Source organism: Apiospora aurea (genome assembly GCF_038362705.1).
Source record: "Apiospora aurea strain CBS 24483 chromosome Unknown utg000011l_segment0_segment0, whole genome shotgun sequence".
In the NCBI taxonomy this organism is placed as follows: Eukaryota; Fungi; Ascomycota; class Sordariomycetes; order Amphisphaeriales; family Apiosporaceae; genus Apiospora; species Apiospora aurea.
In genome coordinates, this window is record NW_027117398.1 from 574,650 (window position 1) to 600,461 (window position 25,812).

At 53.6% G+C, this 25,812-nt stretch overlaps 10 protein-coding genes across 10 annotated transcripts; 7 read left to right on the plus strand and 3 right to left on the minus strand.

Annotated features, from left to right (window-relative positions):
• Window positions 1-191: 191 nt before the first annotated feature.
• Window positions 192-479, plus strand: PG986_015162 (uncharacterized protein; the record flags this gene model as incomplete). The annotated part of the gene is made up of 1 exon (XM_066851384.1): window positions 192-479. The coding sequence occupies one exon, from the start codon at window positions 192-194 to the stop codon at window positions 477-479; it is 288 nt and encodes a 95-aa protein (XP_066692473.1).
• Window positions 480-1,740: 1,261 nt separating this feature from the next.
• On the minus strand, window positions 1,741-2,940 carry PG986_015163 (low-affinity Zn(2+) transporter ZRT2; the record flags this gene model as incomplete). Its single annotated transcript, XM_066851385.1, has 1 exon — window positions 1,741-2,940. One exon carries the CDS (start codon window positions 2,938-2,940, stop codon window positions 1,741-1,743), a length of 1,200 nt encoding a protein of 399 aa, XP_066692474.1.
• A 2,684-nt stretch (window positions 2,941-5,624) lies between these two features.
• Window positions 5,625-7,237, minus strand: PG986_015164 (Mitochondrial distribution and morphology protein 10; the record flags this gene model as incomplete). Its single annotated transcript, XM_066851386.1, has 2 exons — window positions 5,625-7,058; window positions 7,112-7,237. The coding sequence occupies 2 exons, from the start codon at window positions 7,235-7,237 to the stop codon at window positions 5,625-5,627; spliced, it is 1,560 nt and encodes a 519-aa protein (XP_066692475.1).
• A 2,562-nt stretch (window positions 7,238-9,799) lies between these two features.
• PG986_015165 (uncharacterized protein) lies at window positions 9,800-11,790 on the plus strand (the record flags this gene model as incomplete). The annotated part of the gene is made up of 2 exons (XM_066851387.1): window positions 9,800-10,026; window positions 10,077-11,790. The coding sequence occupies 2 exons, from the start codon at window positions 9,800-9,802 to the stop codon at window positions 11,788-11,790; spliced, it is 1,941 nt and encodes a 646-aa protein (XP_066692476.1).
• A 1,109-nt stretch (window positions 11,791-12,899) lies between these two features.
• On the plus strand, window positions 12,900-13,263 carry PG986_015166 (uncharacterized protein; the record flags this gene model as incomplete). Its single annotated transcript, XM_066851388.1, has 2 exons — window positions 12,900-12,913; window positions 13,023-13,263. The coding sequence occupies 2 exons, from the start codon at window positions 12,900-12,902 to the stop codon at window positions 13,261-13,263; spliced, it is 255 nt and encodes an 84-aa protein (XP_066692477.1).
• A 661-nt stretch (window positions 13,264-13,924) lies between these two features.
• PG986_015167 (40S ribosomal protein eS19) lies at window positions 13,925-14,934 on the plus strand (the record flags this gene model as incomplete). Its single annotated transcript, XM_066851389.1, has 4 exons — window positions 13,925-13,957; window positions 14,224-14,287; window positions 14,349-14,396; window positions 14,624-14,934. The coding sequence occupies 4 exons, from the start codon at window positions 13,925-13,927 to the stop codon at window positions 14,932-14,934; spliced, it is 456 nt and encodes a 151-aa protein (XP_066692478.1).
• A 1,329-nt stretch (window positions 14,935-16,263) lies between these two features.
• PG986_015168 (uncharacterized protein) lies at window positions 16,264-17,983 on the plus strand (the record flags this gene model as incomplete). The annotated part of the gene is made up of 2 exons (XM_066851390.1): window positions 16,264-17,491; window positions 17,565-17,983. 2 exons carry the CDS (start codon window positions 16,264-16,266, stop codon window positions 17,981-17,983), a joined length of 1,647 nt encoding a protein of 548 aa, XP_066692479.1.
• A 388-nt stretch (window positions 17,984-18,371) lies between these two features.
• Window positions 18,372-19,193, minus strand: PG986_015169 (uncharacterized protein; the record flags this gene model as incomplete). Its single annotated transcript, XM_066851391.1, has 1 exon — window positions 18,372-19,193. The coding sequence occupies one exon, from the start codon at window positions 19,191-19,193 to the stop codon at window positions 18,372-18,374; it is 822 nt and encodes a 273-aa protein (XP_066692480.1).
• An 889-nt stretch (window positions 19,194-20,082) lies between these two features.
• PG986_015170 (uncharacterized protein) lies at window positions 20,083-22,900 on the plus strand (the record flags this gene model as incomplete). The annotated part of the gene is made up of 5 exons (XM_066851392.1): window positions 20,083-20,313; window positions 20,415-20,727; window positions 20,802-20,885; window positions 20,957-21,753; window positions 21,818-22,900. 5 exons carry the CDS (start codon window positions 20,083-20,085, stop codon window positions 22,898-22,900), a joined length of 2,508 nt encoding a protein of 835 aa, XP_066692481.1.
• Window positions 22,901-23,762: 862 nt separating this feature from the next.
• On the plus strand, window positions 23,763-25,533 carry PG986_015171 (uncharacterized protein; the record flags this gene model as incomplete). The annotated part of the gene is made up of 6 exons (XM_066851393.1): window positions 23,763-23,823; window positions 23,891-24,011; window positions 24,039-24,234; window positions 24,290-25,083; window positions 25,186-25,375; window positions 25,420-25,533. The coding sequence occupies 6 exons, from the start codon at window positions 23,763-23,765 to the stop codon at window positions 25,531-25,533; spliced, it is 1,476 nt and encodes a 491-aa protein (XP_066692482.1).
• Between the last annotated feature and the right edge of the window lie 279 nt (window positions 25,534-25,812).

Here is a 25,812-nt window from a genome sequence, read left to right on the forward strand (position 1 = left end):
TTCTCTGTTGGCTGGTGCCAGGGACTGTGTTCATCATGTCGTACGCAGTCGTAAAAAAGCGAACGTGATCCAGCCTGGAGTAGTCTCTGTCATCCAAGGAGGAAAAGGGGAAGGAAAGGTAATTTCGCAAGACTTAGGCGCCGCTGGGATCTCTGTGTAACGATTTCCGAACGAACCTCCTTCTCGCCCGCATGAATTTCGTTCTCGCCCGTTTAAATATCGTTCTCGCCCGACCGAATACCGTCCTCACCAGAACGAATTTCATCCTCGCCCGACCGAATGTCGTTCTCGCCCGACCGGATCTCGCTCTCACCCGAACGACGACTACGTCGAATCCTATAATTATAGGGAAAGCGGCAAAGCTCAAGTCCGTAGACTTCACGACATCAGCTCCCGCGCCAACACACGACTTGCACATCCAGTCAGTATCCCCAAGAGCCTGCCAGAAGCCTCCTCCTTTCATTCCACGACTGCTGTAACATGCCCCAAACCCCGAGGGACATGAAGGCACCAGCAGGTCAGTGCCGGGCCGGAGGGGGCGACTGTGACACTCTTTGATGATACTCCTAATTAACCCAGGGACCGGATGTCTGACAAAAGCTCACCCACACAGGGGCCTCTCTAGCAGAGGATGATACCGATGCCCCGCCCTCGGACAAGATAGGATATCCATGTATCCGCGTCAAAGACCGACTTCCTCGGAGGCACGCCTCAGACTGCCGCGCAATTGACCACTCTGGCACCCAACGGACAGTGAAGGACATTCACTCCAAGCTCCTAACTAATAGCGTGGACAAAGAAGAAAAAGCTATCAGCAAAGCTGGTCTAGATCACTGGATCTCCCCTTGAAGTAAAACAGCTCGAGCCATGTCTCCTGGCTGTTCCGTCACCAGCGTCGATGGTAGCTTGGTGATGGACATTGCCCTTGTGGTAGCGCAGATGGCAGAGGCAAATCTGGAACATATGCTACCTATCTCCGGTCCACCATCAGGTAAAGCCCAAAAATGAGCAGCTATACAACCTTGGCGTGCGACAGCATGATGACGGGGTCTCACTGGCGACGGGACGGTCGGCGACGGCATACCTAGCTACTTAGACATGAGGTGACTAGCAAAGATGGAATAACTAGTGGCAACAGGATGGATAAATACCCGTTAATGGAATCATTAACTTTTCTCTCTCTCTCTCTCTCTCTCTTTTTCTTTTTTTCTTTTGTTTTCCTTTCTCCCCCCCTTCATTGTTCTGCTTTTCGACTCATACCAGCGCAGGCCAGCGTAATCAAGAGTGAAACTGAGAAAACTCAACGGAATGACTGGCGATGGGATAATTCGTGCATGGTGGGGGGTGGCAGGCGTACTCTCCTCGATGGTCGCCTGAGTGCTTGCCCGAATGGCACTTGATGGTCGTCGTCTAGCTTCTAGGATCCCCTTGGCAGGATAAGTGCCGCCAGACTATCCTTGTGGTAACTGCAATTCGCTTGAACGTCCGTTCCAGCAAGGCTTTGGAGTTTTGCTGATGATCTTCCTGCCATGGCAGACAGACAGACAGAGACAGGTTCCCGGCAAAATTGATGGCGACGATGTATTCGTGAAGTCAATGATCCAAATACCAGCACCCATATTGTGGACACGATACATGAAAACAACACAGCGAACAAGGTAATTGTAGCTTCACTTCCATTAATTCTAGTTGAGCCGAGTTCTATCTATCTAATCCCATGCTGACCAATGTAAGCTACTTCTAAGCCCACTTGCCCAGTAGCGCCATCAATCCGGCCCCCAGCGCGATGCAGCCCAACGCCAGCAGCTTGATGCGCAGCCCCGCCTTCTGCATGTCCGGGTTGAACATGAACTCGTGCGCCAGCAGCTCGACCAGGCCCGTGTAGAGCAGGATGCCCGCGCTGATGGAGTCGAACACGCCGTTGACGATGAGGGTGGTGGGGCTGCTGGGCGATAGCGTCTGTCGCACGCCGAGGCCGACGGCGATGGCGATGGGCGTGCTGATGGCGTACAGGCCGGCGAGGAGGTAGGGCATGTAGCTCTTGGACTTGGGCCACGACGCCGTCGCGAGCCGGGCGCCGAGACCGAGCCCTTCAAAGGTCTGGTGGAAGACCAGGACAATGTACAGGATGTCGAACTCGTCTCCCGAGACGGCGAGGGTCAGGCCGATGAAGATGCTATGGAAGATGACGCCGAACTCGAGGATGAAGATGGCGGTCATCTGGGCGGCGAAGGCGGAATAACTATCGTTTTCGGTATGGTCGCGGGCGTGGCCGAGGTGGTCTTCTCCACGAGGGTAAGAGATGTCGGTGTCGGCGCCAGGCACTTGGAATCGGTGGCCCTCTGCCTCCTTGACCCCGGTCTGGCCTGCTTCCAGGTCGGATTGCGCGTGAGCATGCGCTGGTGTAGGAGAGGGCGGGGAGGACGCGTCACTGCCCTTCTTCCTAAGTAGGTCCAGCGAGGGGTCCAGGGACTTCGCATCGTGACTGTGGCCGTCGAAAATATCGTAGTGTGCGATCAGAATCTCCATGACGAACATGGCCATGATGGACATGAGGCAGATGCCGGCGGCCCAGGAGTATTCCGAGATCTCGTAGTCTTCTAAGCAGGGCGATCCGAGCGCTTCGAATGCCGGCGTCAAGAGGTGGATGAGGGCGGTCGCGATAATTACGCCCGTGCCGAAGTACTTGGCGACGAAGAAGGCCAGCTTGGGGACGCGCATCTTGGAGCTCCTAGCCAGAACGACGGGCAGCATGGCGCCGATGAGGGAGCCGACGAGGATGACAAAGATGGACGACACCCGGAGGCCTATGCGGCCGTCGAATTCGTTGCCACTGTCGCATTTCGTCTCGACGGTGAAGCCGCCCGCTTCGGGTTCTGCGTCGGGAGCGGCGCCGGCATCTTGCCGGGCGTTGAGCGCAAACCTCATGATGGAATCCATATTGATGATGTGGTATGGGTGTGGAATGGTCTGGAAGTAGTCCTCAGATTGTGCTGAATAAGCCGTTCCAGGCTTGATCCAAAGGCAATGCTAGTGGACTGTTGGACTTTTCCAAAGTTGAGGCCGGCCGTTGCGCAGAGGTCCAGGGTCCGTACAACCTCGACGACCCCTGAATAGCCACAAAAGTTTATTTTGCTTTGGAATCACCACAGGCGAATGGAAGGATTTGGGCCACGCGGTTGGCGGTGTCTGCCAAGAAACCTTAAGGCGTCCAAGACTTGGAAGAAGAAAGCTTGGGTTGATGGGAACTTGCAGCTGTGGAAGCACCAACGTTAGCCGAGATGCAGCGACGAAGCCGTTTCTATATATACAGTAATGACGGGTAGGTGGCGCAACAGAGAAAGGAAAAGTTGACTAGGACAAGGTAGTATTTCACCGAGACCATGGTCCCGGGAAAGGCAGAAGGGGAAGGAGAAAACAAGAAAAAACCACAGCAGGAAATTAGATCTTCGACCTCAAGGTTCTTGTCCCTGCTACCTTCCTGGGATGAACGCATGTAGTAATCAAGGGCTTCGAGGGCTGTGAGTGGCTGCTGAGTCTGAGTCGAAGGAAGGAAGTGGCCTGCCTGCATGAACCTGGAACCAACAAACGTCCACTCCCATCCATCCATCACACGAGCTCACGAACCTTGATGGCCATCGCCCACGCCAAAGAAAGACACATCCCCGTCTCGCCGATCAGGAGAGCTTAAATGCAAACCAGGATGGGAAATAAAGGATAGCCATCTAGCTGGGTTGGGTAGGGGTAACACACGAAGCAGCTGCATATGAGAGGAGGAACTTACCGAATGTTTGCAAACGAGCTTCAAACCCAACGGTACAGGTTGCCAGCAAGAAGCTTCTGTCTATAATATATCGCCGGATGGGCTCCTCCTTCCTCTATGTTGAAGGCGCCGTCTCTCCTACACCCAGTCTGGCCTTTGGTGCTCGTAGTTGCTCGTAAATGTCGACTGACCAGCAGGATTTCCTGGGGACACTGGCTCCAGTCCGGGAGTCGCAAACCAAGAAGAAAAGCGACTGGTAAAAGCGATCAAAAGACTCCGACGGCGGCGGAGGTGGAAAAGAACTTAGTAACAATGACCCGTATGACTCCCGCTACCCGTGATGCTGATGCTGATGCTGTGCACTAAAAAAAACGAATCAAATGTACAAACCAAACAGTCTTGTCGCGTTCATTCATAAAAAAGCTTCCAGGATGCTCGATGTAACGATTGACCAAAGACCTCTCTCACAGCAAATAAATGAGCGATAGATACATCAGAACACAGACAGACTTGAACCCGACCGAGTTCGGGGAAAGAGAGAGAGAGAGAGAGCGCGCGTCACGATCCAGCGTGGAGTGGCCATCAAGGTCCTCAAAAGTCCAGCTTCGTTTTTTCTTTGCGCCAAGCTTGCACATTCAATTGCACAGCAGTGGGCAATCTGTGGCGCCTAGCGCCTGGAGCAGCTTGTCTATTTCAGTGGGGGCCGAATAAAGGGGTCCCCCCTGTCTTACCGACCGGCCCCCTGCCTTTACCGATATCTTTTCAGCCTCCTTCTCAGCCCCATGCCCGGAAGCAGTAACTGACATCCCATGTTCCAGGCAGGTCTGACTCAGGTTCAGCCCAGTTGGCCTTTTTTTCCGACACCACCCAATATATCACTTCGTTAGCCGAAGCATAACTGATTGCCATTCTCTGCGGTAACACCAAATCGCATCATCGGTGAATATGTAGCCTTCGCAAATTCACGTAGAGACAAGCAGGTCCCATTCATATCCAACAGCCAAGACCCATGGAGGGGGGCCCTTTCTTTCCTTCGAGCGCTATAATACGTCACAGACCCCTGGCGGCACCACTGAAGGAGGGCCCGGAGAATCTGCCATCAGGGTCCTCATTCTCGGGCCTGCCCCCACTTTGCTCTTCCCTATCTCCATGGCAGCCAATCACAACACGCACGATTCCTTCGGCCATCAAGGTCCTTGGGCACCTGCACAAAAATCAGCTTGCTTTATGCGGTACCGCCGAAGCGACCGAAGGTGTATCCCGAACTTCCCAGCTGTTCGGTCGGCCCATTGCGGCACAAGTGGCATGTTTACGGATTTCTGGGACAGATGAGATATATAATTGTCACAACCGGTGGTTGCCTTGCAGAGAAGCGACATTGGCCCATGATGAATATGAAGTGCATACTTCATTTTTTTATATAACATGTACGAAGATTCTGCTATGCAGGTAGGTATCCTCCACAGTGGTGTGCTCATGCACACGTCAAACTCAATTGCAGTAATTGGCAGTTGAGCCGCATGGTCGTACGATCATGTGCGATGCCGACATCCCGCCTTGCATCTGCGGGGTTGTCCGATGGTCTTCATACTTGCATAGGATATTTGGACGACAGCTTAAGTCTCAGGACAATGACACTGCTATATCCAATGTTGCATCGTGCTTGACCCGGCCTTACTCGTCAGTCTATGAAAGTATCTTGGGATTGCTTGCGCAATGGTTTGCGAGAATCCCGGAGGTAGGATCCAGGGGTAGATAAAAGCCCGCCGTTCCATATGTGCCGACGTAATCGAGTCGGCGTTATTCGTTTTTTTTATATGTAAGTCATGGTGTTGTATGCGGTCACTCCTCCTCAGTAATCTCAGGAGGTAAACTGCACCTCCAGACCCAGACTCCGGAACGGCGAGTCCAGCTTGCGGAGATCAACACCGCTGCCAAGGCTGAAGAGGAGGGACTTCACCCGGCCCTCCCAGACGAGCCCGAGCTTCATGTGCTGGTCCAGCCGCACCTTCAGCACGCCCGGGTACTCAGGCTCGTCCGGCTCGGCGGCTTCCTTTGCTACTACTTGTTGAGGCGGCTGGGGTTTCTTCTCGTTCGGGTCGTCCAGCCTCCACTCCAGCTTCGCTTGGAAACTGCGTTCCATCCGTTCCTTCTCCTTTGACTCTTCTTTCTTCGCGTCGGGCAGGGGTACCGGTGACACTAGTTCCGGTTCAGTGCTGAGTGCGGCGCTCGGCGCATTGTTGGGTGTCGCATTTGGTGTCGTGTTGGGTACAACTTCGGGCATAGCAGCGGGTGCAGCGACGGATGTAGCTTCAGGTGCAGGGTCCAGCGCTGTTGGGAACGTGGGTGATTCGTCTAATTTCCAGTCCATTTTCGACTGGAAGCTTCTCTCAAACCGCTGCGCAAACGCAGCTTCTGTGGCGATATCCGTCACCGTCGTGGTCTCTTCTGTAATGCCGTCTGTGAAACCATTGGCGCGAGTGATGGCCCAAGAACCCTTCTTCCGCCAGAGCTCCATCCCGATGGTCCAATCGCTCTCGTAGCTGTAGACGTTGAAGTCCATCTTTGTGGCCAGGGAGCAGTGCTGGCCGGCAATGACGGCATAGCTCCAGCTCATGTTGCCCATCAGGGGGTTGATCGTCATGGTCGCCGTGAGGGGCGTTCCCTTGTGCGAGGGTAATGTCGCGAACCGGAGGCCAAAACTCATGCCGCCGGATTTGTTCAGGGTTCCGTAGTACAGTTCAGCGCCTGTGCTGAAACGCCCGTAGATCCGATCTCCATTGCCGTTGCCATTTCCATTGCCATTGGGCGTTGTGGTGCCGTCTTCATTGAACTTCTCTGCGTCGCCCCCGAAGTTGTAGAGTCCCCTTATTCCCATCAGGCCACCGTCCGATGAGGCAAGGCCTTCGATGCCGTACCGCCCCTTGTCGTACTGGACCATGCCCAGGACTGTTCCGCCATTGCGCAGAGTCTGGTCGGACACAGCGCTGATCTGGAGCTGCAGCGCGGGCGTGAACCGTTTCACCACAAGTGCCTCCAGCATAGACCTGGGCAGATATAATCGCCCGTACGCCAGGACCTCTTTTCGTTGTTGTAGCTGCTTCTGCAGCGCATCGTCATCGTTATTGGTATTCGTCGTTACCGCCGCCGCCGTCTTCTTCAGCTCCTCCAACGGCTTGTATCCCTTCAGCAAGTCGGGCAGCGGGATCCGGGCGCTCTGGGCAATGGTGTCGTTCAAGGGCACGGTGGAGTACAGGTAGGAGACGGAGCCGTCGACGACGCCGACGGTGCCGAGCTGGTAGGCGGTCGCGAAGTGGGGGTCGCGAGCGAGCCGAGCGAGAGGCGCACGCCGCGCGGGGTCGGGAACTCGAGCAGGGCGTTCGCGGTCGCGTTCAGGGACGAGTACGAGTTGTCGCGGTTCCAGCCCGTCGCGGTGTAGAAGGCGCTCTGGATGTAGTCCATGAACTCGCGCATGGTCGGTGGGCTGTTGCTTGTCGCAAGCACGGGTATACTTCAGGTGCGAATTGGGGCAGTGGTAAAGTGTCGTCGAGTGTCGGATCGCTTACCCGGAGGTAAGCTCAATGGCTACCGAGGAAACATTGGTGAATGTCGGCTTGAAGGTGAAATGAGCGACGACGCAACCCTAGTGCAGCGTTATGGGTTGACTTGAAGCTCGGGTGGGCTTGTCCAAATTGTAGGATAGCGGGAGTTGAGGCTGTTGTCATAATGGACAAGCTGAAGCTTTATCGATAAGGCCACCTCTGCCATAATTCCTAGTCTCGATATGCAGGCCCTACCTAGCCTGGTACGTACACAGGATCCCAGCCAGGCTGCAGCAAAAGCTTCAACATGCTTAGGTAGAGAAAGCTGTTTTATTTTAATCAAATATCCGTTTGACCCTACAGTTCACTGTATACTTCATTCAAAGCATGATTATTTTGTTGTTGTCGTCTTTCTTGTTGGAAGGGTTCACTTCTTGGCACGTGATGTGAAGCTCTGTCCACTGATTCCAAAGGATCGATTGGTTTCAGGGGTTCCAACCTTCTGTCGACCTCATCTGCTAATGGCTTCCTTGAACGTCATGAGAATTGTGCGATAGCCAGGTGCATACCTTTGGCAAAGCTCGGTGAATCGAAGCCCCGCCGAATGACTATCGCAACTTGGTATGCCCATGCTAGCTGTCTCTCAGAATGCCTAGGGTTGGCCAGGGTCATGATTGGCCGCCCTGATTACGATTCCATGTCTATCTCCAAGCGACATCATTGGAAGATCTGGAGAGTCAGTGGATCGTGGCACAAGATGCAGATGCTGTCCTGCGAAGCCACGCAGTCTGCCCGTTCTTCACCGAAACAGAAGGCCCACGACAGCAGGTCATCCTTACACGGACGCTCGAGTCTTTGACGGGTTGTCGAGTGCGGAGTCGGAAGCCTGCCCGGCAAGGTGATTTGCAGAACAAAGCCACGATGAACACCGCATATGTGTTGAGTCGAGACAACTATCAGCCCATTTGTATCGGGCGCAATCGAACCCCGCTCGTTGTTCTTCCATGCTTCACTCACAGCGCATTCGCTGCACTCGTTGACCAATAGTATGCCAATGCCATGCATTGTAATCTCACACATTGGAGGCAGTGTATCTGCAGCATCTTGGGTAGAAGCGCCATCGGCTTCTCTTGCCATGGCTTCCCGCCTTTGGATTTCCAGCCCCCAACCGGCCCCCCAAAATTGAGCCTGGCATTACCATGCCACCGGCCTTCTCGCTTGGGGGCTGAGTCTTGCATTTTACCCAAACAGACATCGTGAGGTGCTATTTACATTCTGGCTATCGTCATGCAATGTCAGGTGTCGCAACACATTGGAGCAGCGTTACCTAGCTCTTGGGCATAAACTAACAAACATTTGGGGGCTGGTGATGCCGATGATGCTTTTGATGCTTTTAATAGATTCTATCTAACAGAAATGGCCCCATAGCTGGAGATTACTGTAAGTTCTAGAATGGAATGCTTATGGTCCTAGAGATATCTGTTCAGGACCTGCCAGGTATATATGCATCCATCTCTGTCCACCTCATTTTCCTACACTTACGGCATCAGATGGCCATGATGCCATATATCCTATTTTCAAATACCATCTCTCTCTTCGCCGCGAGGCCTCCAGTCTGCAGTCTCTCTTTTCAGTCTGCGGTATTGGCATGATGAAGTCACCCTGCATCTCCGCTTCCGTCTGCCATACTGGGCAGACTTTAATAATAAGTGCTTCGACTATGGGTTGGGCGCACTCCACGAAACGAAAGGACCTCGCATTACGAAAGGGAAGGACACCAATACACTAGCCCGATGAAGCTCGTAACTCCGAGTTCCCGTCGACCCCGTATATTGGTAATCGGCGCACCCCCATATTCCCTATACCGTCAGGTGGGCTGACTCCCTGGTCAGAGAGGGACACTGCCGGCTGCCTAAGGTCAACAAGCCAAGAAGGCAAATTACGCCTGCATGAATTTGATACAACTCACCTCGGTTGCCTTATTTACACTTTATGTTCCCTTTAGTGATTTTGCCCTGATTTTCCAAGAAGTTTCCCACACGACGCCGATCTCGAACCTGACACCGACACCCAAAATGCCCCTAGCGCCATTCGGGGTCGCCCTGAAGATGTACGCATATGTGTACAATGCATTGTGGGAGGTCCCTTGACACTCTTTAAGGCCCTCAAACTCCCTCCAAGATGGACTACCACTGGCCAACGTGGTTGATGTGCTGGCAATAGGGAACACGGGGAAATTAATTTGAAGGAAAGCACGCGTAATCCACACATGCGTTTTTGGTCCTCATCGTCAAACCCGAATCCCCGCACCCCTTAAGGGACTCGGCCGGTCAAGAGCAGCAGCAGCAGCAGCATGGCGGGAGAAGCTATTATCTATTGGACGGTCATGATATATCGATATGCTGTCTCTTGCCTATCAGTCCGTTCGACCTCTGATCTGCGAATCCGATCTCTAAGTCAGAACCTCAAACGCAACCAAAGTCATACACCCACGATGGAGGCGACGTCTTCTTTCTCAATTGCGCATACGCAATATCCTCATTACAACCACCCAGGACCGGCTTTTTCTGCAACGGATTTTCTTGATGACTCAAGCTTCGACCCCATGTTCAGCTTTGCAGACAACACCAGCAACGACATGCCACACAACGTCGCTGCCAAAGCAAGTTTCTCAAACACTGTTCGTAGCTTCAAGCACAGAACTGCCAACCCGAGTTGCAGGTGAGATTTGACCAGGTACTCCTATCTGAGCCACACTAACTTGGTAGCAGATTCCGAACTAGGGTTGTTGACAATTGCTACAAAAGCCGCCTCTACGCTTTGGCTCTTGAGTACTACCTCCTCGAGGAAGCCTCTCCTCCAGCAAACGACGGTGTCCGTTGCTTGATGAGCGAATGCCCAAGAGCTTTCTCAGATGCCAGACATATGCTATGGCACCTGCGAGAATGCGATTACTTCTCGTCAGGGAAGTACAACTGTCCAGAATGCAACGCCACAGAGAGATTCCCTACAACTTCCAAAAGGAAATGCTCCTGGCTTCGTTCCCGATTGAGCGACAAGGCCATGCAGTTTCTTCATGCCTCTGCAGCGGTGATCAAGCGGATGATTGGTCCCAGATCGGATCTATGTACCAATTGCCGCCATACCCTGAAGGAAGATTTCGAAAAGACACTGCGAGGCTATGGCAGCTCCACAATGGGGGTCGAAGATCCGCCCCCTTTTGTTAGCTGTGAGCAGTTCAACTTGTATCCCGAGCATGGGAAACGGCCTAGTACTAGTGCGCAGTCATCAAGCTCCTCCGGATCTTCTTCGCAAGAGCCCCAAGAGCTCTACGGTACATCACATGTACATGAGTTACCCTGGGAGCAAAGTCGCGAACTGAGGAGCGAGCTCATGGGTGATGACACTTTCCATCATCACTGGGATTATACCCTCGCTAAGGCCCAGGGTGGTGCCCGCCGGTGTCAAGCACCGACAGTCACCCATAATACGTCTCCCACAGGAATATCCCACATCTCTTCCAGATCTATGGTGGGATTTTCACCGGACGTTTCACCAACTTCTTCCGGCAAGTCTCCAAATACGCTTAAAGGTGCCATATTGACACCGAACGCCGATTTCAACTCCTTCCTTCACATCAATCCCCAGAACCCAGCAGCAGATGTCGCACAGCCTCCCGTGAATGTCGCAGGACGAGTGCACAGGCAATCTGCAGACGTCGCTTGCATTCCTAGTCTACCAGGCGGCATGTTCCCACACCTCTCGCTTGGAGGCAACACTCCCAACATTGTGAGGGACAATTCCCAGGCGAGGCAATCTCCTCCCTCTCTCAATGTGAACATTCCACCCGAAAGTGGTGTCCACTTTGAGTCTATGACCTGGGGCCCAGACACTGCGGAATTCGCAATGATGAACCGCATCTTGGGCAACAACGCCGCCACCCCTGCAACTCCAACCGAGCAGACCTTTATAACCGCGCTGGCTAGGTCGTTCTCAACCCCGTATTCCGGTGCAGCAGTGGTTACCCCGCGCAACAACGGCTTTCACAAACAGGAGGAGAGCAGCAGCTTCACGTCAGACACCAGCCCCGGCTCGACCGAGGAAGACGATTCCTCCCCGGGCAGTGGTGGCAGACAAATACCGACGACGGACCTCCAGTGCCCCGAGTGCGGCTTTACTCCGCGCGGCAAAGCGGAGAAGGCGGCCACCTACTACCACAAGCACCAGATGACCCATCTCAAGAAGCGCTACAGCTGTCCGCAGTGCCACAAGACGTACTCGCGGAAAGACAATGCCGCTGCGCACGCCAAGAAATCCCACAGGGGCGTTGATGTGGGGACACCCTCTCCCGCTCCCGGGGGCATCAAGCGCCAGGGTAGCAGAAACAGCAACCAGCTCAGCGCGACGCGGAAAAAGTCTCGAAGCTACAGTGACGAGTCTGCTGCTGTGCAGGCTTCCGGGCAGTGGGGGCAGCTGTCTAACTAATTTGGTGGAAATAATGTTAACTAAGCTGGCAAAAGGGGTTCTCCTTAAGGTCTTTTCTGTCACACATACGCGGTCTCCTAATGGTTTCCTGCCAGGCTCTTTTATGCTACTTTCAACTGCTGCTCTGGATGAGCAGTGATAATTACTTACTCAACGAATTGTCGATTTTCATCTTGAAAAGCACATGTTCAGTTATGTCTGTGACCACATTTCTTCGTTTAGACCATGCTACGTGCGCAAAATGCCAGGTTTGAGGTTGAAACTCGGATCGTACATTTCCTGCAATACTCATAATCTGATGGTAGCATGATATTTACTATACTCGTGGGAGAGCAAACATTGCATTCTCGTAGGAACGCGATGTGTGGCTGCTGATGGACTCGCGAAAACTGTGAGGATTTGGGAACTCTGGTGCACACAGTGGTCAGAGGGAGTCGCCAGGATGGAGATTGAGGCTCAAATTCAATTTCCCTATAGGCACACGATACAACTTTGGGAAGACCCTCGGGTGTAGGGATACCACCACCTCAATTTTTACACAAGTGGGAGCCGGTTGGAGCTCCCTTCCAATCAGTGCCCTATTAGCAGACCCGACTTATGACGCCACCCCGGAATACGAGAAACCTCATCTACCCCGTATTCTGAAACGCAGGTCCTGCAGCGTTACAACCAATAAGGATAGGATTGAAATTGTAGGCAAACGTTATGAAACTGGATTTTACTGGTGTCTTCAAAGAATGCCCTTTGGAAACACCGGTCAGGGAATAAGTACCTACCTACATACTACCACTACCAAACATGGGCATTCTTCACATTATTTTGCAGGGGAATCTGGCCGCCCTCAATAGGGAAACGTGCCAACGTTCCTGATATGAGGAGGGAGGCGTCTGCACCAAGTGCCGCTTACTATCACATAACGACCAGAGGATAAAAGGAGCATAATTGTCCGCTTCCAGTAGTTGAAGCAGTCTGCTTGATTGAACGCCAGTCACCACATCATATATTTTACAAGAACTCGCTTGCCTCTAGGACTTTCGTCGTCGCTACTATCAAGCTGTGAAAGACATCTCTTCCAGTCAAACCCAATCTACTCAGACACTTACTTCACCATGGGCAAGCACAGGTTAGTCAATATCAGCATTACGAACACCTTCGTGTCCCTTTTACCCTTCTTGAAAGTTCCTACAAGAACGTGTTGTCCTGGCCAACCTCAGCTAACACTTTTTCCATAGTGGCAAGGACGCGCCATCCTCTTCGTCCAAGAAACCCAAGAGCCACCATCACCATAGCTCATCGTCATCATCCAAGTCCAAGTCCAAGTCCAAAGGCGAGCCTAACCAGCTCGAAATGTTCGTTCTGGACGACCAGCCAAACCAGCGTTTTGCCCAGGGCATGCCGTCCGGTCGCAGTGATCGTGCAGCGGACTTGGCGCAATGGGATGCCCAATGGCAATCGGCAAGCTCGAAAAGGTGACCTACAAAGCAAGATGCATAACTCATATCCGTGAAGGTTGATGGACGTGCAGGGTGGTTTGAGTAATGGAGGCTTTAGCTGGCCAGGAAGGAGGAACTAGGAATTGGCACGTGATCGGAATGCGAGTAGGGACGCTGCGATAGGACCGTTAATGAAGGGTGAATGCTAGTAGCGAGCGCTGTACTGGGTACAAGGGCCTGTTTCCTACGTTTAGCATATACAGTCACTTGGTTTTTACCTGCATATCATTCTTCCAGTAGGCGATAACGTGACGTTGAGAGCATTCAATGCGAGATGAAGTTGGATCAAGGTAGACCGCCCGGCGTAAAGCACGGATCGCTGAATTGAATCGCCGGGACCCGCGAATCAATTGCGGAATTGAGCCACTCGTTACCTGTGGCTAGTTAGTCTGGGATGTGGCTGCTGCACTAACGATAAGAGATAAGATTTATTGCGGGGAGGGTTAATCGCACAAACGACCCTAATCTTTGCAGACTACGGTAATTCCTTCTAGCCCATGCAGAATCTCGCGGGACAGCTCCCAACTTCGCAAAATTTCCGCTTGCCTCACTGAACATCCAACCCTCCACGTCGACGCCCAACTTCCGATCCCCTCCAGTCAATCAACATCCCCCCCCGACTTCAACAAACAACCGCCAAAATGCCTGGAGGTATCACCGTCCGCGATGTCGATGTAGGTTATTCCACCGATCCAACACCCTGAGAGACGACCTCGCGCACCTGCAAGCCAAACATACACATGGGCTCCGACAGACTTCAACTCTCTCTACCATTGCAAGACCACAAGATACACCAGTTTTCGGGCAGCATTGTAGCAGCAGAAGAGAAACGACCGGGCACACGCATGCAGGAGCCGATGGGAATATCACATTAAGAGCAGGAGCGAGGGGGTTAATACTTCTGACGACGGAACATGGCTGATGTGAATTCTCTGTTCAGGCGCAGAAGTTCATTATGAACTATAGTAGCTTCTTGAAGCGCCAGGGCAAGCTCCCCATCCCCGGTAAGTATAATAAGCTCTCAACTTCATTGCAGAATAGATGTTCGCTAACTTCTTCTTTCAGGTTGGGTCGACACTGTCAAGACCGGTCCTTCTCGCGAGCTTCCTCCCCGTAAGTCCCCACATTTCCTCTGCTACCCGCGTGGTTGTGTCACATGGCAATACCTCTTGCTATCGTATTATGATGACTTTAAACAACCATCCACAAAACCTGAGTTCGCTTGCGGACAAGGATTTCAACTTATTGTTGCTGAACGATACTTCACCACACACTTAATCTCCACCGCTTTTGAATGCGGCTTGTGTGGAATCCAGAGCTGACCTGCTCCCCTTCTACAGAGGACATTGACTGGTTCTACGTGCGCGCCGCCGCCGTCGCCCGCCACGTCTACATGCGCAAGACCGTTGGTGTCGGCCGTCTCCGAAAGGTCCACGGTACCGCCAAGAACCGAGGTGTCCGCCCCTCCAAGCACGTCGATGCCTCCGGTGGCGTCGACCGCAAGGTCCTCCAGGCTCTTGAGAAGATCGGTGTCGTTGAGATCGATGAGGAGAAGGGTGGCCGCCGCATCACCCAGTCCGGCCAGCGTGATTTGGACCGTATCGCCCAGACCACCGCTGAGGCCGAGGAGGAGGAGGATGATGACGAGTAAGATGGTAGCAACGTGATGGCGCTACGAAATCGACTACGACACTCTTACTTCTGGTCGGGATTGGGATTCTGCGTTTCATGAGGCATGGATGGCGTTAAAAACGGATTAACAGTCTCGGGCCCCGTAGTCCTGATGAATGAAGAGAGGACAGCTTTGCTGACTCTAATGGATATTTTCCTCTGATACCAATTGATGCGTTGTGCTTTTCGGGATTCTATGATCTATTCCAATGAGCACCACGAGACTTCCTTGACATTGCATCCGCCTTCCATCCGCACCTTGATCACCTGGATTCCTATTCCGGATTGATCATCGCCCAAATACACCAATGACGTGGCATCAATAAATTGGTTCTCTTCTCCAACAGCCCGTGATCCTCCCCAACATGTCCCTTCTGGTTTCAATCGTGCCCTCTTCCTTCTGCTCTACTTGACATATGTAGCTGCTCCCCGTGTCATCCGCCTACCCCTAACATCGAACCCTACCATCGTAAGCCTGTGTGCACTCTCCTGCTATGATGATTCTAGCAGCTGCAACCATCCATGCCAGCCTCTGTTTGAGAAGTCACAGGACTGACGAGGCTTCCATCGTAACAACTTCACAAGCCACGGCCGGGTCACCTCCAGGTATGGCTCATCGCAACTCCAAACCGCATTTTGAACCATCGCCACGAGCTTTTTCTCCAAATCACCACATCAACTTCATGCACTGGACCAGGTTACGTCGTTCACAGAGGAAGCCATCGGGCTCTCCTTCATTTTGAGTAGCACTCCTCTCATCACCACGCATCTCCGTCTTCCTACCATATACCTGCCCTTGCGCCCGAATCTCATCGTGAACCTGTGGACGGTAATTCTCAACCACCTCCGCCTTCTATACGAGCTTCATCCAACAGACCTCAAGCTTGATGGAGCCTTCGCCAAGATAACTTCATGTACCACACAAGCCCATCGTCTTCGGTAGGGAACTGTCATAGCCCTCAATCCGCTCCTTACGCAATTGGCACCACGATCACCACACCCTTTATGCCCCATTTGATACTTCACTCGCAGCACCCACTTCGTCTTGCACTGTTGAGAGGTAAGTGAGTTCTCATAATTCGTTCCCATCGCCACTTATTCCATCACCACTGATGCCCGTCTGTTTACCGTCCACCTTGACATCCACATATCACCACACCTACGTACCTGGATTGCAGGAACGCAATGCTGACCGAGTTTCAGATGTATTATTCAATTTCGCAACTTTAGCCGACGTCCTTTCTTCGTATGCCACGCGACATCCTTCGTTTATTTGCCAATTCCCGACAACCATAATAAGTCGAACATAATGGCGTCCCCAGAGAGATTGGGGATATCTCGATTGAACCTGGCATGTCTGGAGGGAGACCTTGAAAAGGTCGTGTCGACTGTTCAAACGCAACCCGAGTCCGTGGAACAGACAACTCCGGACAGAATGACACCCCTCATGTTTGCTTCTGTGATGGGGCACTATGAGATAGTGAAATACCTGATCGTCGTCAAGTCGGCCAAATTACAAAAGACCGACATCAACGACATGAAAGCCATAGACTTCGCTCGCGACAACGATTTCACAAGGTCTATACGAGAAGAATACGTCGAAGCGGGCTTGGGCAAGATAAATAAACTGGCGGCCCTGAACAGACACGAAATCATGGGGTTGCTAGAATCTCCCGCACGCCGCACCATCCTCAAGAATCAGCATCGACGTGGAGGCGATCTCAAGTACCATGATTACAAGCTTGCGAAGATTGGGACCAAGATCGGCATCTATGGTCTCGTTGGCATGGCCGAGACAGGCATGTCGCTTACGCGCAACAAAACCATCGGCATGATCATGCCCGTCGGCGATGACCTACCAATCCTCAGTCTGTTCGATTTTGCAGAACATGCCGAGGACGCAGACGTACCTGGCCCCACCTTCTACGCCACCTCCGGGTGGAAGGAAGACGACAGGCGGGACCCGCAAGTGGTCGACTCGGAGAAGTGGTGTTCGGTCGCGCACCAGCTGGCATCCCGGCGTGTTGGACACAGATTCAAGACAGGACAGAGGGATAACGGGGCCCTTCCGGCCAGCGAGATACAAAAGGGACGAGGAGCCGCGTGCCACGTGGAAATACTGCTGTCGACCATGTATGCATTCTCGCTGTGCGAGGCTCATCTCTACAGGCGGCCGGGCCAGTCGGAGGAAGACCACGTCCGCGAGCTGCTGTTCCGTCTGGAAAAAATCCGGGACATGAACCTCGGGAAGCGGCGGTATATGGTCATCTACATAGACTCGTACCCGTGCCGCAGCTGCATCGAGTACGTCGAGGCGTTGGGGGAGCTGACGGGCCTGTGGATGCGGATCCGGAGCGGCTGCGGAATGGGTCCGCCGCTCAGACTGGGTGGAAATAGGCGGGACGTCTACGGCGAGGTGTTTGATGACGAGGACGCTCAGCGTGCGGAGCTCGAGGCTGCTATGCGGGCGGACCCCAACTTGATGGATGGGCATCGTTACCGAATGGAACAAGAAGATACGGCTGCCGCACCGTCAGGTAAGATACAAGAAAAGTTCCCACAGCACTCAAGCATCGCGCATGCCCAGGCTAACCGAAGAAACACAACCAGGCCCCGAAGAAACCCCCGAACTGGACGAAGAAGACGATGACGACGACTCTCCGGCTCCGGAAGTGCTGTTCACACCGCCACCGGAACCTCCTCAGCATGTACCACCCAACGGCAACACCCCGCTACAACTGTCTTTCCGCAACCGTCTGAACAAGTTTGTCTGCCAACCCCAAGTGCAACGCAGCCTTCCGCCTCGAAGACAGCCGCGATATATTCCATCCATCGTCCCGAACCCGTTGGACTTCAAACCGTTTCCGCCCACGCCGGTTCTGCACGATCCTTTCATGAGCAGAGCGATAACAGACTCCGGCGACAACACGGTCATCGAATCTATGGAAGTGGATGACGAGGAAGAGGAAAGTCCTGTGTACACCAACTCGCAGTTTCGCGTCAGTGATGCGTGGATTGGAAGGGAGTGAATGAGTTAATATGTTATCAGGGAGACTAGCCAGGCATGTGGAACTTTTACTGACGGAACGGTTTCTTAAGGCACGGTCTACACACAGGGATGGGATATGTGTATGTCAAAGTTATCACGGATAGACATGGGACAAATTAGGGTATTAGGGTTTATCAAGCAGTGCTAGCAATTTTATCTATGATCGGGCTACCATCGAACAACGTCCGATTCGCATGCCAAATTCGTATCCGTTGCCCGTAGCATTTGCCCATTTCTACCTTGATGAGTCTTTCTCACTTGTCATACTGACTGAAGAAAGCGGTTTCAATGCAAGACACTCAAACTCACGAAATTCGGCTCCCTACGAAGAGCACCCAATACATCCAGAACTCTTGCCTCTGTGGGCTTCATTCCAAAAGTAATTGGTCGACCTCTTCCGCCACCGCCTCTGGGTCCCAAGAATCCCCCGGCCAGCCCTTGGACCGCATGATCCGCTTCCGCTCCTCATAATCCAGAATAGCATACGGCGACTCGCCCTGATCCAGCATCCACCCCTCATCGCCCTCGTCCATGCCGGGCATCCACACCAACTCCCTCAGAGTGCGCCCACAAGTGGCGAAAAAAGTACTAACTCGCCACGAACGGCCCGAACCCTTCTGGCCATACTCGGAGAACAGATTCTCGTACTCTTCTCCGTCGTCATCATCGTCGGAGAAGAATACGCCGTCTTCGGGGACGCCGATGTCGGGCTGAACATCGTGGTAGCTGCCCACCAGGACGATGCCGCGCTTGGTGTCGAGCCACACATCGTGTCCGTACTCGCGCTCCGGCGCGTTGCAGCCGAGGGACACGAGATGCGGCGGTGGTTTTTGCGTCTTCTCTCCCTCCCCGGCGGCCTTGTCCGTGTCACCGGCGGCGCTCGACCGCTTTCCTCGTTCCGCGTACAGCTCGATCCGCTGAGGCTCGATGTAGCTGTGGGGCTGCACGTCAGGCAGGATTTGAACTGCCTCCGAGCCTTCAAAGTACGGGATATGGCGAAGAAGTCGCATGGCCTCGTCGCTCAAACCGAGACCGGCTGCCACCTCGGGACGGCCCAGCTCGGGCCAGCCTTCGGGAGGTGGATGCAGCAGTGTCGAGTTGCGGGCGATGGCGTGGGCTTTGGATACGAGCTTGTAGTAGGATGTGATGGCCGCGACGGTCTCGTCATGGGAGTACGCTGACGATGGCATGGTGTTTTAGTTGGATGACGAAAATCTCTCACAGTCCTGATTCGGCAAGAAAAGTAAAAGGGGGGAAGAATAGAAACGAATAAGAGAGATGGCAGTGCACTTGGACGAGGATGGCTTATGCAAACGGGCTGCGCCGATTGGGACCCCAAAGCGGTGAACTGTGACAAAAATAGTAGCTTAAGGGATGATTGATCAAATTGTATATGGATATTTTTAACCAGGTGCGACGTTATACAAATACTTATAGGGTGGCCTCCATTTTCCACCGAGCCGTCGAACATGTCGTACAAGGCCGAACACGGTAGGGGCCTCACGGTGGTGGCTTCATCGAGGTGGCTTCATGGTGGGGGGCTTTGTGTTCCTTTTACTCACACTGAGATAGGGCCGTGCCAGCAAAGAATCCTCTGTGTTCTATTTATATATACGAGTTGGCGTTTGATGTAGAATGGCTATGAACACTGACGATGCGAGATACGGGTGCTTGCGCTCCGTAACCGCATAGCCCATGGCGCGATCCCTATTTCAAAATTGCCCATGTGACTATCGGGCCCCCAGGATCTGGTCTTACATGGCTGTGTGTAAAATTACTTCACGCATGGTGGGCGTATCAGGTATACTGATTCTTATTCCATGGGGAATGACTACAGAATGAGAGGCTCCGAATCTAAAACTGCTTCTTCAGAATGGGAGTCCGACTCACCTGACCCTGATCCGCCAAGGGGTAATCGACGCTCATTCATAAACAGCCCCCGATCGGAATCCACGAGCATATATATGTATAATATACGCTTGCAACAATGACATTATCCGTAAAGTTCAACAGCACAATCATCCGCCCTCTTGACGCTGCTCCAATACCACGCAGATGACACTACCAAACTACGACATCATGAAGTTCTTTTCCGGCTTCCTCTCGGCGATCGGTCTCCTCCATGTAGCGGCTGCTAGTATGGCCGGCCTCGATGTGCGCGAGGACCAGCCCGACTCTCAAACCATGGCAGCGTACGAGAAGTCTGGCAATTGTATGTACTACTATACCAACAGGCAGCCAAACTGGCGAAAGGGGGCTGAGCCCTGCATCAAGTACTGCCAAAACAATGGCGGGCATGGATACGCGGAGGTATGTATGCATTTTGCCAAGGTCCCCCTTCTGCCTGTTCGTGTCGGCACGTATCAGGGACACTCAAGAACTGACCGAGGTTGCTTCGTGGGACAAAACAGTGTGACATGAACTCGTTCAAAGACATCGATGTCGAGAAGGCGACGGGCTTCCCCAAGTACACCGACGACGACGGATTCCCCTGGGTGCCGGCGCCGTGCAAGTGCGAAAACAAGGCGGTAGAAGCACTGGCGACCGAGCTTATCGAGATTGTCGCCAAGGCTCTGGCGCAACTCGACAACATCCTCTGCGCCATCTTCGTCTCCGCCATCAAGGAGGTCGCCGAGATCGGTCTCATGTTCGTCCCGGGCGGTGCGGCGGTCAAGGGTGCCGACAAGGTCATCCAGTACGCGAAGTCTGCGTACGAGAACGGCAGTTAGTATCTCTGTCTTCCTGTTTCTTCAGCTCTGCATTTCCGGGTGTTGTCGGTTAACCAACGCTTCTGCTAGTGAACGCTGCCGACTTCTACACCGATTGGGTGGGCAAAGCCTGTGGTGTCCCGAACTGGCACTTCGGTCTCGAAGACATGTTCAGTAAGTGCAGATGCAGCCAATCACAGAATGGTTCCCGGTACGTATGACTAACCGCAATTTGCACTGCGTAGTTGATCTGGTGAACGCTCCGGATTCTATGATGGGTGGTGTCATTCCTACCGGATGTCTACTCAAGGATAAGAAAAGATGCAAGAACCTCGATAAAAAGAGCGACCCAAAGGACGGACAGGAGATCCATAAAGGAATGAATCCCGACCAGAAGAAGGATGACGAAGAGAAAAAGAAAAAGGAAGAGGAAGAGAACAATAAATCCTGCAAAATCAAGCGTGCCCATTACGTTCCCCCACCCAAGCGAAAGATTAACAAGTTTGATGAGGAGGAGAAACGCATGACAAAAGAGTGCCTCGGTGGCAAAGATCAAGATGTGGTTCATATTACCCGCACGCACAACGACATTGGCTATTACATCCAAGAGAGAAAGGACATACCAAAGATTATCTGCAAAAAGGAGCACATTCAGGCCTGCTATCACTATAGGCATGTGTTTGAGGACTTCTCTCTCCCCCTCAACTATATGCAAGCTCCCGCTGACACATGGGGCCAAATAAATAGATCGGTCATGTCGCGGTACTCCAACACCAAAGACATGACAGAATGGACGTGCCAGCAAACGGCCACCAGGCACGGCAAGGACTGGGGATATAAAGGGAAAGCCACCGCAAGTTGGGGTGTGACGGCACTAGCTGCGATGCCCGGTAGCAATGTCAAAACGAGGGGGCAGCACTGGTTCCCCTGGGCCAACGGCTTCATCTACCGCGAGAGGGTCATGGTGAACGGCCAGCAAAAGCTGGGCGCAGATAAGAAGCCTGTGTGGAAAGGCTGCGAAAGAGACGAGTTCCCGCCGAAGGTAAGTGGACCAATCAACCTTGCTTGTAGATTATTGACCCAAGTCTTGTTCTGTAGTGAGGCAGTTGATACGCCTCATACCCCAGGACCAGAACGGGGCCGCTGGCCAGCTCTGGAACGGCTTCTGCAACGACAATAATGCAGAGTCGACCACGAATCCCGTAGCGAAGCCGGAAGAGACCTACGTCGTGAGCGCCCATCTCAAATCAGTGAAGGGGAAGGAGGAAAAGCATGTCCAGAAAGGAACTACGAGTAAGGCCGTCCCCCTTGTTCTTCCCAAAAGAGCCTTTGCATCCCACAGAGCTAACAGGGACGGCGGGGGTGAAACAGCCTCCATCACGACTGTCACGGTCAGCACCCTGCGCGCCATCGTCAGCATCTCCGAGTTCGAGGGGCTCAAGCCCGAACCCTATGACGGCCTCGAGGAGAACCCGTGCTTCCCCAGGGACCTGATCGATGACCCGGGCTGGGCCTTGCTGACCGACGACGAGTGGTACAAGAGCGAGGGGAGGCAGCACGCAGCCAAGACCGCCGAGTACCGCAAGTCGCCGACAAAGGCACAAGTGGACGCGGCGAAAGTCAAGATGGCGGCCGACGCCAACAGGAAGGGGAAGCTCGAGGCCCTGGACGGCCTCAGCCTCGCGGACTTGATGAAGAAGTTCAAACAGAAAAAAGAGGCTGACATGTGGAATAAATTGGTTGGCAACGGCGACGGCCAGATCCCGATCGAGCTCTGGGGCGTCTTGCCCAGCCTGCCCCCGTTCCCCAAGCCCGCCGGCGTCACGAGAAAGAAGAGGCACGGCGGTAGCCTGGACGACATCGACGGGGCGGCCCCCTACAATGAAACGCTGGTGCTCCAGGACCGGGACACCAATGCAGACCTGGACGGGGACGACCACGAGGTTGACCTCGACAGCTTGACGGACGAGGAGCTGGAGCAGTGGTTGGCGCAGTACGAGGAGGTGGCGCGCCGCATGTACGCCTTCGCCGAGGAGGAGGAGGAAGAATTGACGCCCACCTCGCCGCCCGTGGTCGAGGCGCAGGCGACCATGGCGGCTGTGAAAGGAGATGAGGGGTTGGTGCGTGGTGAGCCTGCGGCGGTTGGATCCGAGGTGACGGATGGGTTGCCTCTTCCAACTGGCATGTGAAAAATGCCATGATATTTCGGGATTCGGGTCATGATAAGGGACATACACTCGGGAATTTTGGTGGACTGGGGATCACGTATAGGGGCGTTTAACGGTTAATAGTATATTATATAAGTATAAATTATTGGGTTATACTGTCCTCTTATTCATGCGGTAACGTTTTATGTGATCAATGCACTGTTTATAATAACACTGCTATCCTCCCGGCGGACTAGAAGCCAGTTACTAACCCCATAGCCGAGGCGCGTCCGGCTTACAAGGCAGGAGGTATCTTGGTTGCTGCATCTTGGGCCGACACACGCATCAGGTTGTTCCGGAAGACACTCACAAATAGAGTGGTGCGGTACAATACATTGGCGCATGGTACAAAGTACAGGTGAGCTGGTACTCTTGTCGTACTACCTCCAAAGGTGGACCGCAGCCTTCCTATGGTAGTACAAGGAAACGTAACCCTCTGTGCCTCGTGCCGTGGAGGGAGTTCTGTGTGATAAAGCGGCGTGGGCTCTCTGACGGACCGGTGGGAGATGCACAAGCAGCTTTCCAACTGCATAATTCCAAGCCGGGGTTCTGGACAAAGGACCAATTGGAGGCAACGCCGGTAATAGCCGAGGGGACGGCAGTCACCCAACATCGATCCATTCATGCAGTAAGGGGTGGGGGTAGGTTGTCGATCCGGCCTTAAGCTTGCGGCAACATGGCTACCCCTTACATTGTGCCCTCAACATATATCATATATCATGTCCCAGGATTGGCCTGCGTTATGTCCTAACAAGCTGCAGCATTTCAACTACCATCTCGGACGGTGGTCGTTCAAACTCCACACCATCTCAATCTCCTTCACTATTCGTTCCTCCCCTTCAAAATGCCACTCTATAGCCAACTACTCACTGACATCGACGAAGTCGATATTATTATTGCGGGAGGTTAGAATAGGTCTCATTCGCTGACTATTTCTTTCATGTCGGAAGTGCTGACCGAATTCTCCCTCAGGTGGTACCGCGGCGTGCATTATCGCTTCCAGGCTTTCCGATGCGGACCCGTCTCTGTCCACCCTGGTGGTGGAAGCCGGGGCGAACAACTATGACGATCCCACCATTGTCAACCCGCTCTTGTTCCTTCTACACTGAATGCCCGGTAGCAAGGCCATGACGCTCCACAAGGGCAACAAGTCCGAATTCCTTGCCAACAGGGAACTTGTCGTCCCCGTCGGTCACGTTCTGGGCGGTGGCTCATCCGTCAACTTTCTGATGTACAGCCGACCACAACGGTCCGATTACAATTCTTGGCAAGCACCTGGCTGGAGCGCCGAGGAGTTGCTGCCATATATGAAGAAAGTAAGGCCCCCCTCTCAACTTCCCATATCTCCGTTTGTGTAACTAAGTTCTACAGACGGAAACGTACCACGGGAACGACCCCAAGAATGTTCACGGCCATGACGGGCCCATTGAAATCAGCAGAGGGACGTTTGTGTCCCATCGGGTCGAAGACGCGTTCTTGATGGTCGCTGAAAAGCTCGGCTGGGGCGAGATCGAAGACCTGAGCGATCTCGAGTCCAACAACGGGGCGCAGCGTGCCAAACAATACATCTCTCCTGCCGGCAAGCGGCAGGACACCGCCCGCTGCTATCTCCACCCAAGGCTACAGGATGGCGAGCATCCCAACCTCCACGTGGTCGTCGACTCTCAGGTCATCCGTGTCCTCTTTGACGGCCAGAGAGCATGCGGAGTCACCTACCAACCCAACGGGGAAGTCGCGGCTCCCCGCACCGTGCGAGCCAGAAAGAACGTGGTGGTCTCTTGCGGTGCGCTCGGGACTCCGCCCGTTCTGGAGAGGTCCGGGGTCGGAAGCCCCGAAGTGCTCCGGCGGGTCGGGATCCCGGTCGTCTCCGACGTCCCCGGGGTTGGAGAGGGCTACGAGGATCACCACTCCGTCTCGGTGGCGTTCCAGTCGAACCTGAGGCCGGACGAGACCATTGATGGCATAGCGACGGGAACGATGGACCTGACCAAGATGATACAGGACGGAGACAAGATGATAGGCTGGAACGTCATGGATGTCAGCTGCAAGCTGCGGCCGAGCCAATCCGACCTGGCTTCCCTTGGTGCTGATTACCAAGAGGTGTGGAACCGGGAATTCGAATCGGATAAGACCAAGCCTCTGATCATGATGTCCTTAGGCGCCGGGTATGAAACACACCACCACCCACCCACCCACGATCCCCTTCTCCATGACTGTACCCGTCTTGTGTTGTACTGATAATCTGACCGACCATCCACGAGCTTTAGCTACCCGAAGGACCCGTCCGAGGTCCCCCGCGGCCAGTACTATATGATGGCCGGCGTCGGCCTGCACCCGCTATCGCGCGGCTCCCTGCACATCACGGGCCCGGCCCTGCGCGCCCCGGTCGACTTCGACTCGGGCATCTTCTCCGACCCGGAGCGGTTCGACATCCGGACCTGCCGGTGGGGCTACAAGGTCTCGCGCGAGCTTGGACGTGTACGGGGTCGCGGGGGCTCAAGGTCGCGGACCTCAGCATCTGCCCGACCAATGTGGGCGGGCACACGAACAATACCGCGATGACGATTGGCGAGAAGGCGGCGGACATTCTCATCAAGGAGCTGGGGTTGGGCTGATCCTGCGTACGTTTGGAACTACCGAGTCGGGATACTGCTCTGGATTGGAAGCATCGACGACTCATGAATGTCACTCATTATTTTCAGTTACCTGCGTTCCAGTAACCATCATGCCCTACCTCCCTATCCCCCTATATCCCTCCTAACTACGTGTTCTGTTCGGGTATCGCGTTTATTCGGAAATAAAGAGATATGATACTGGTTACGAGTCCGATGAGAGTGATAGGTGCGTAGCAATCGATAGAAAGAGGAAGAAAACCATTCGCCGTTTTCATCCAT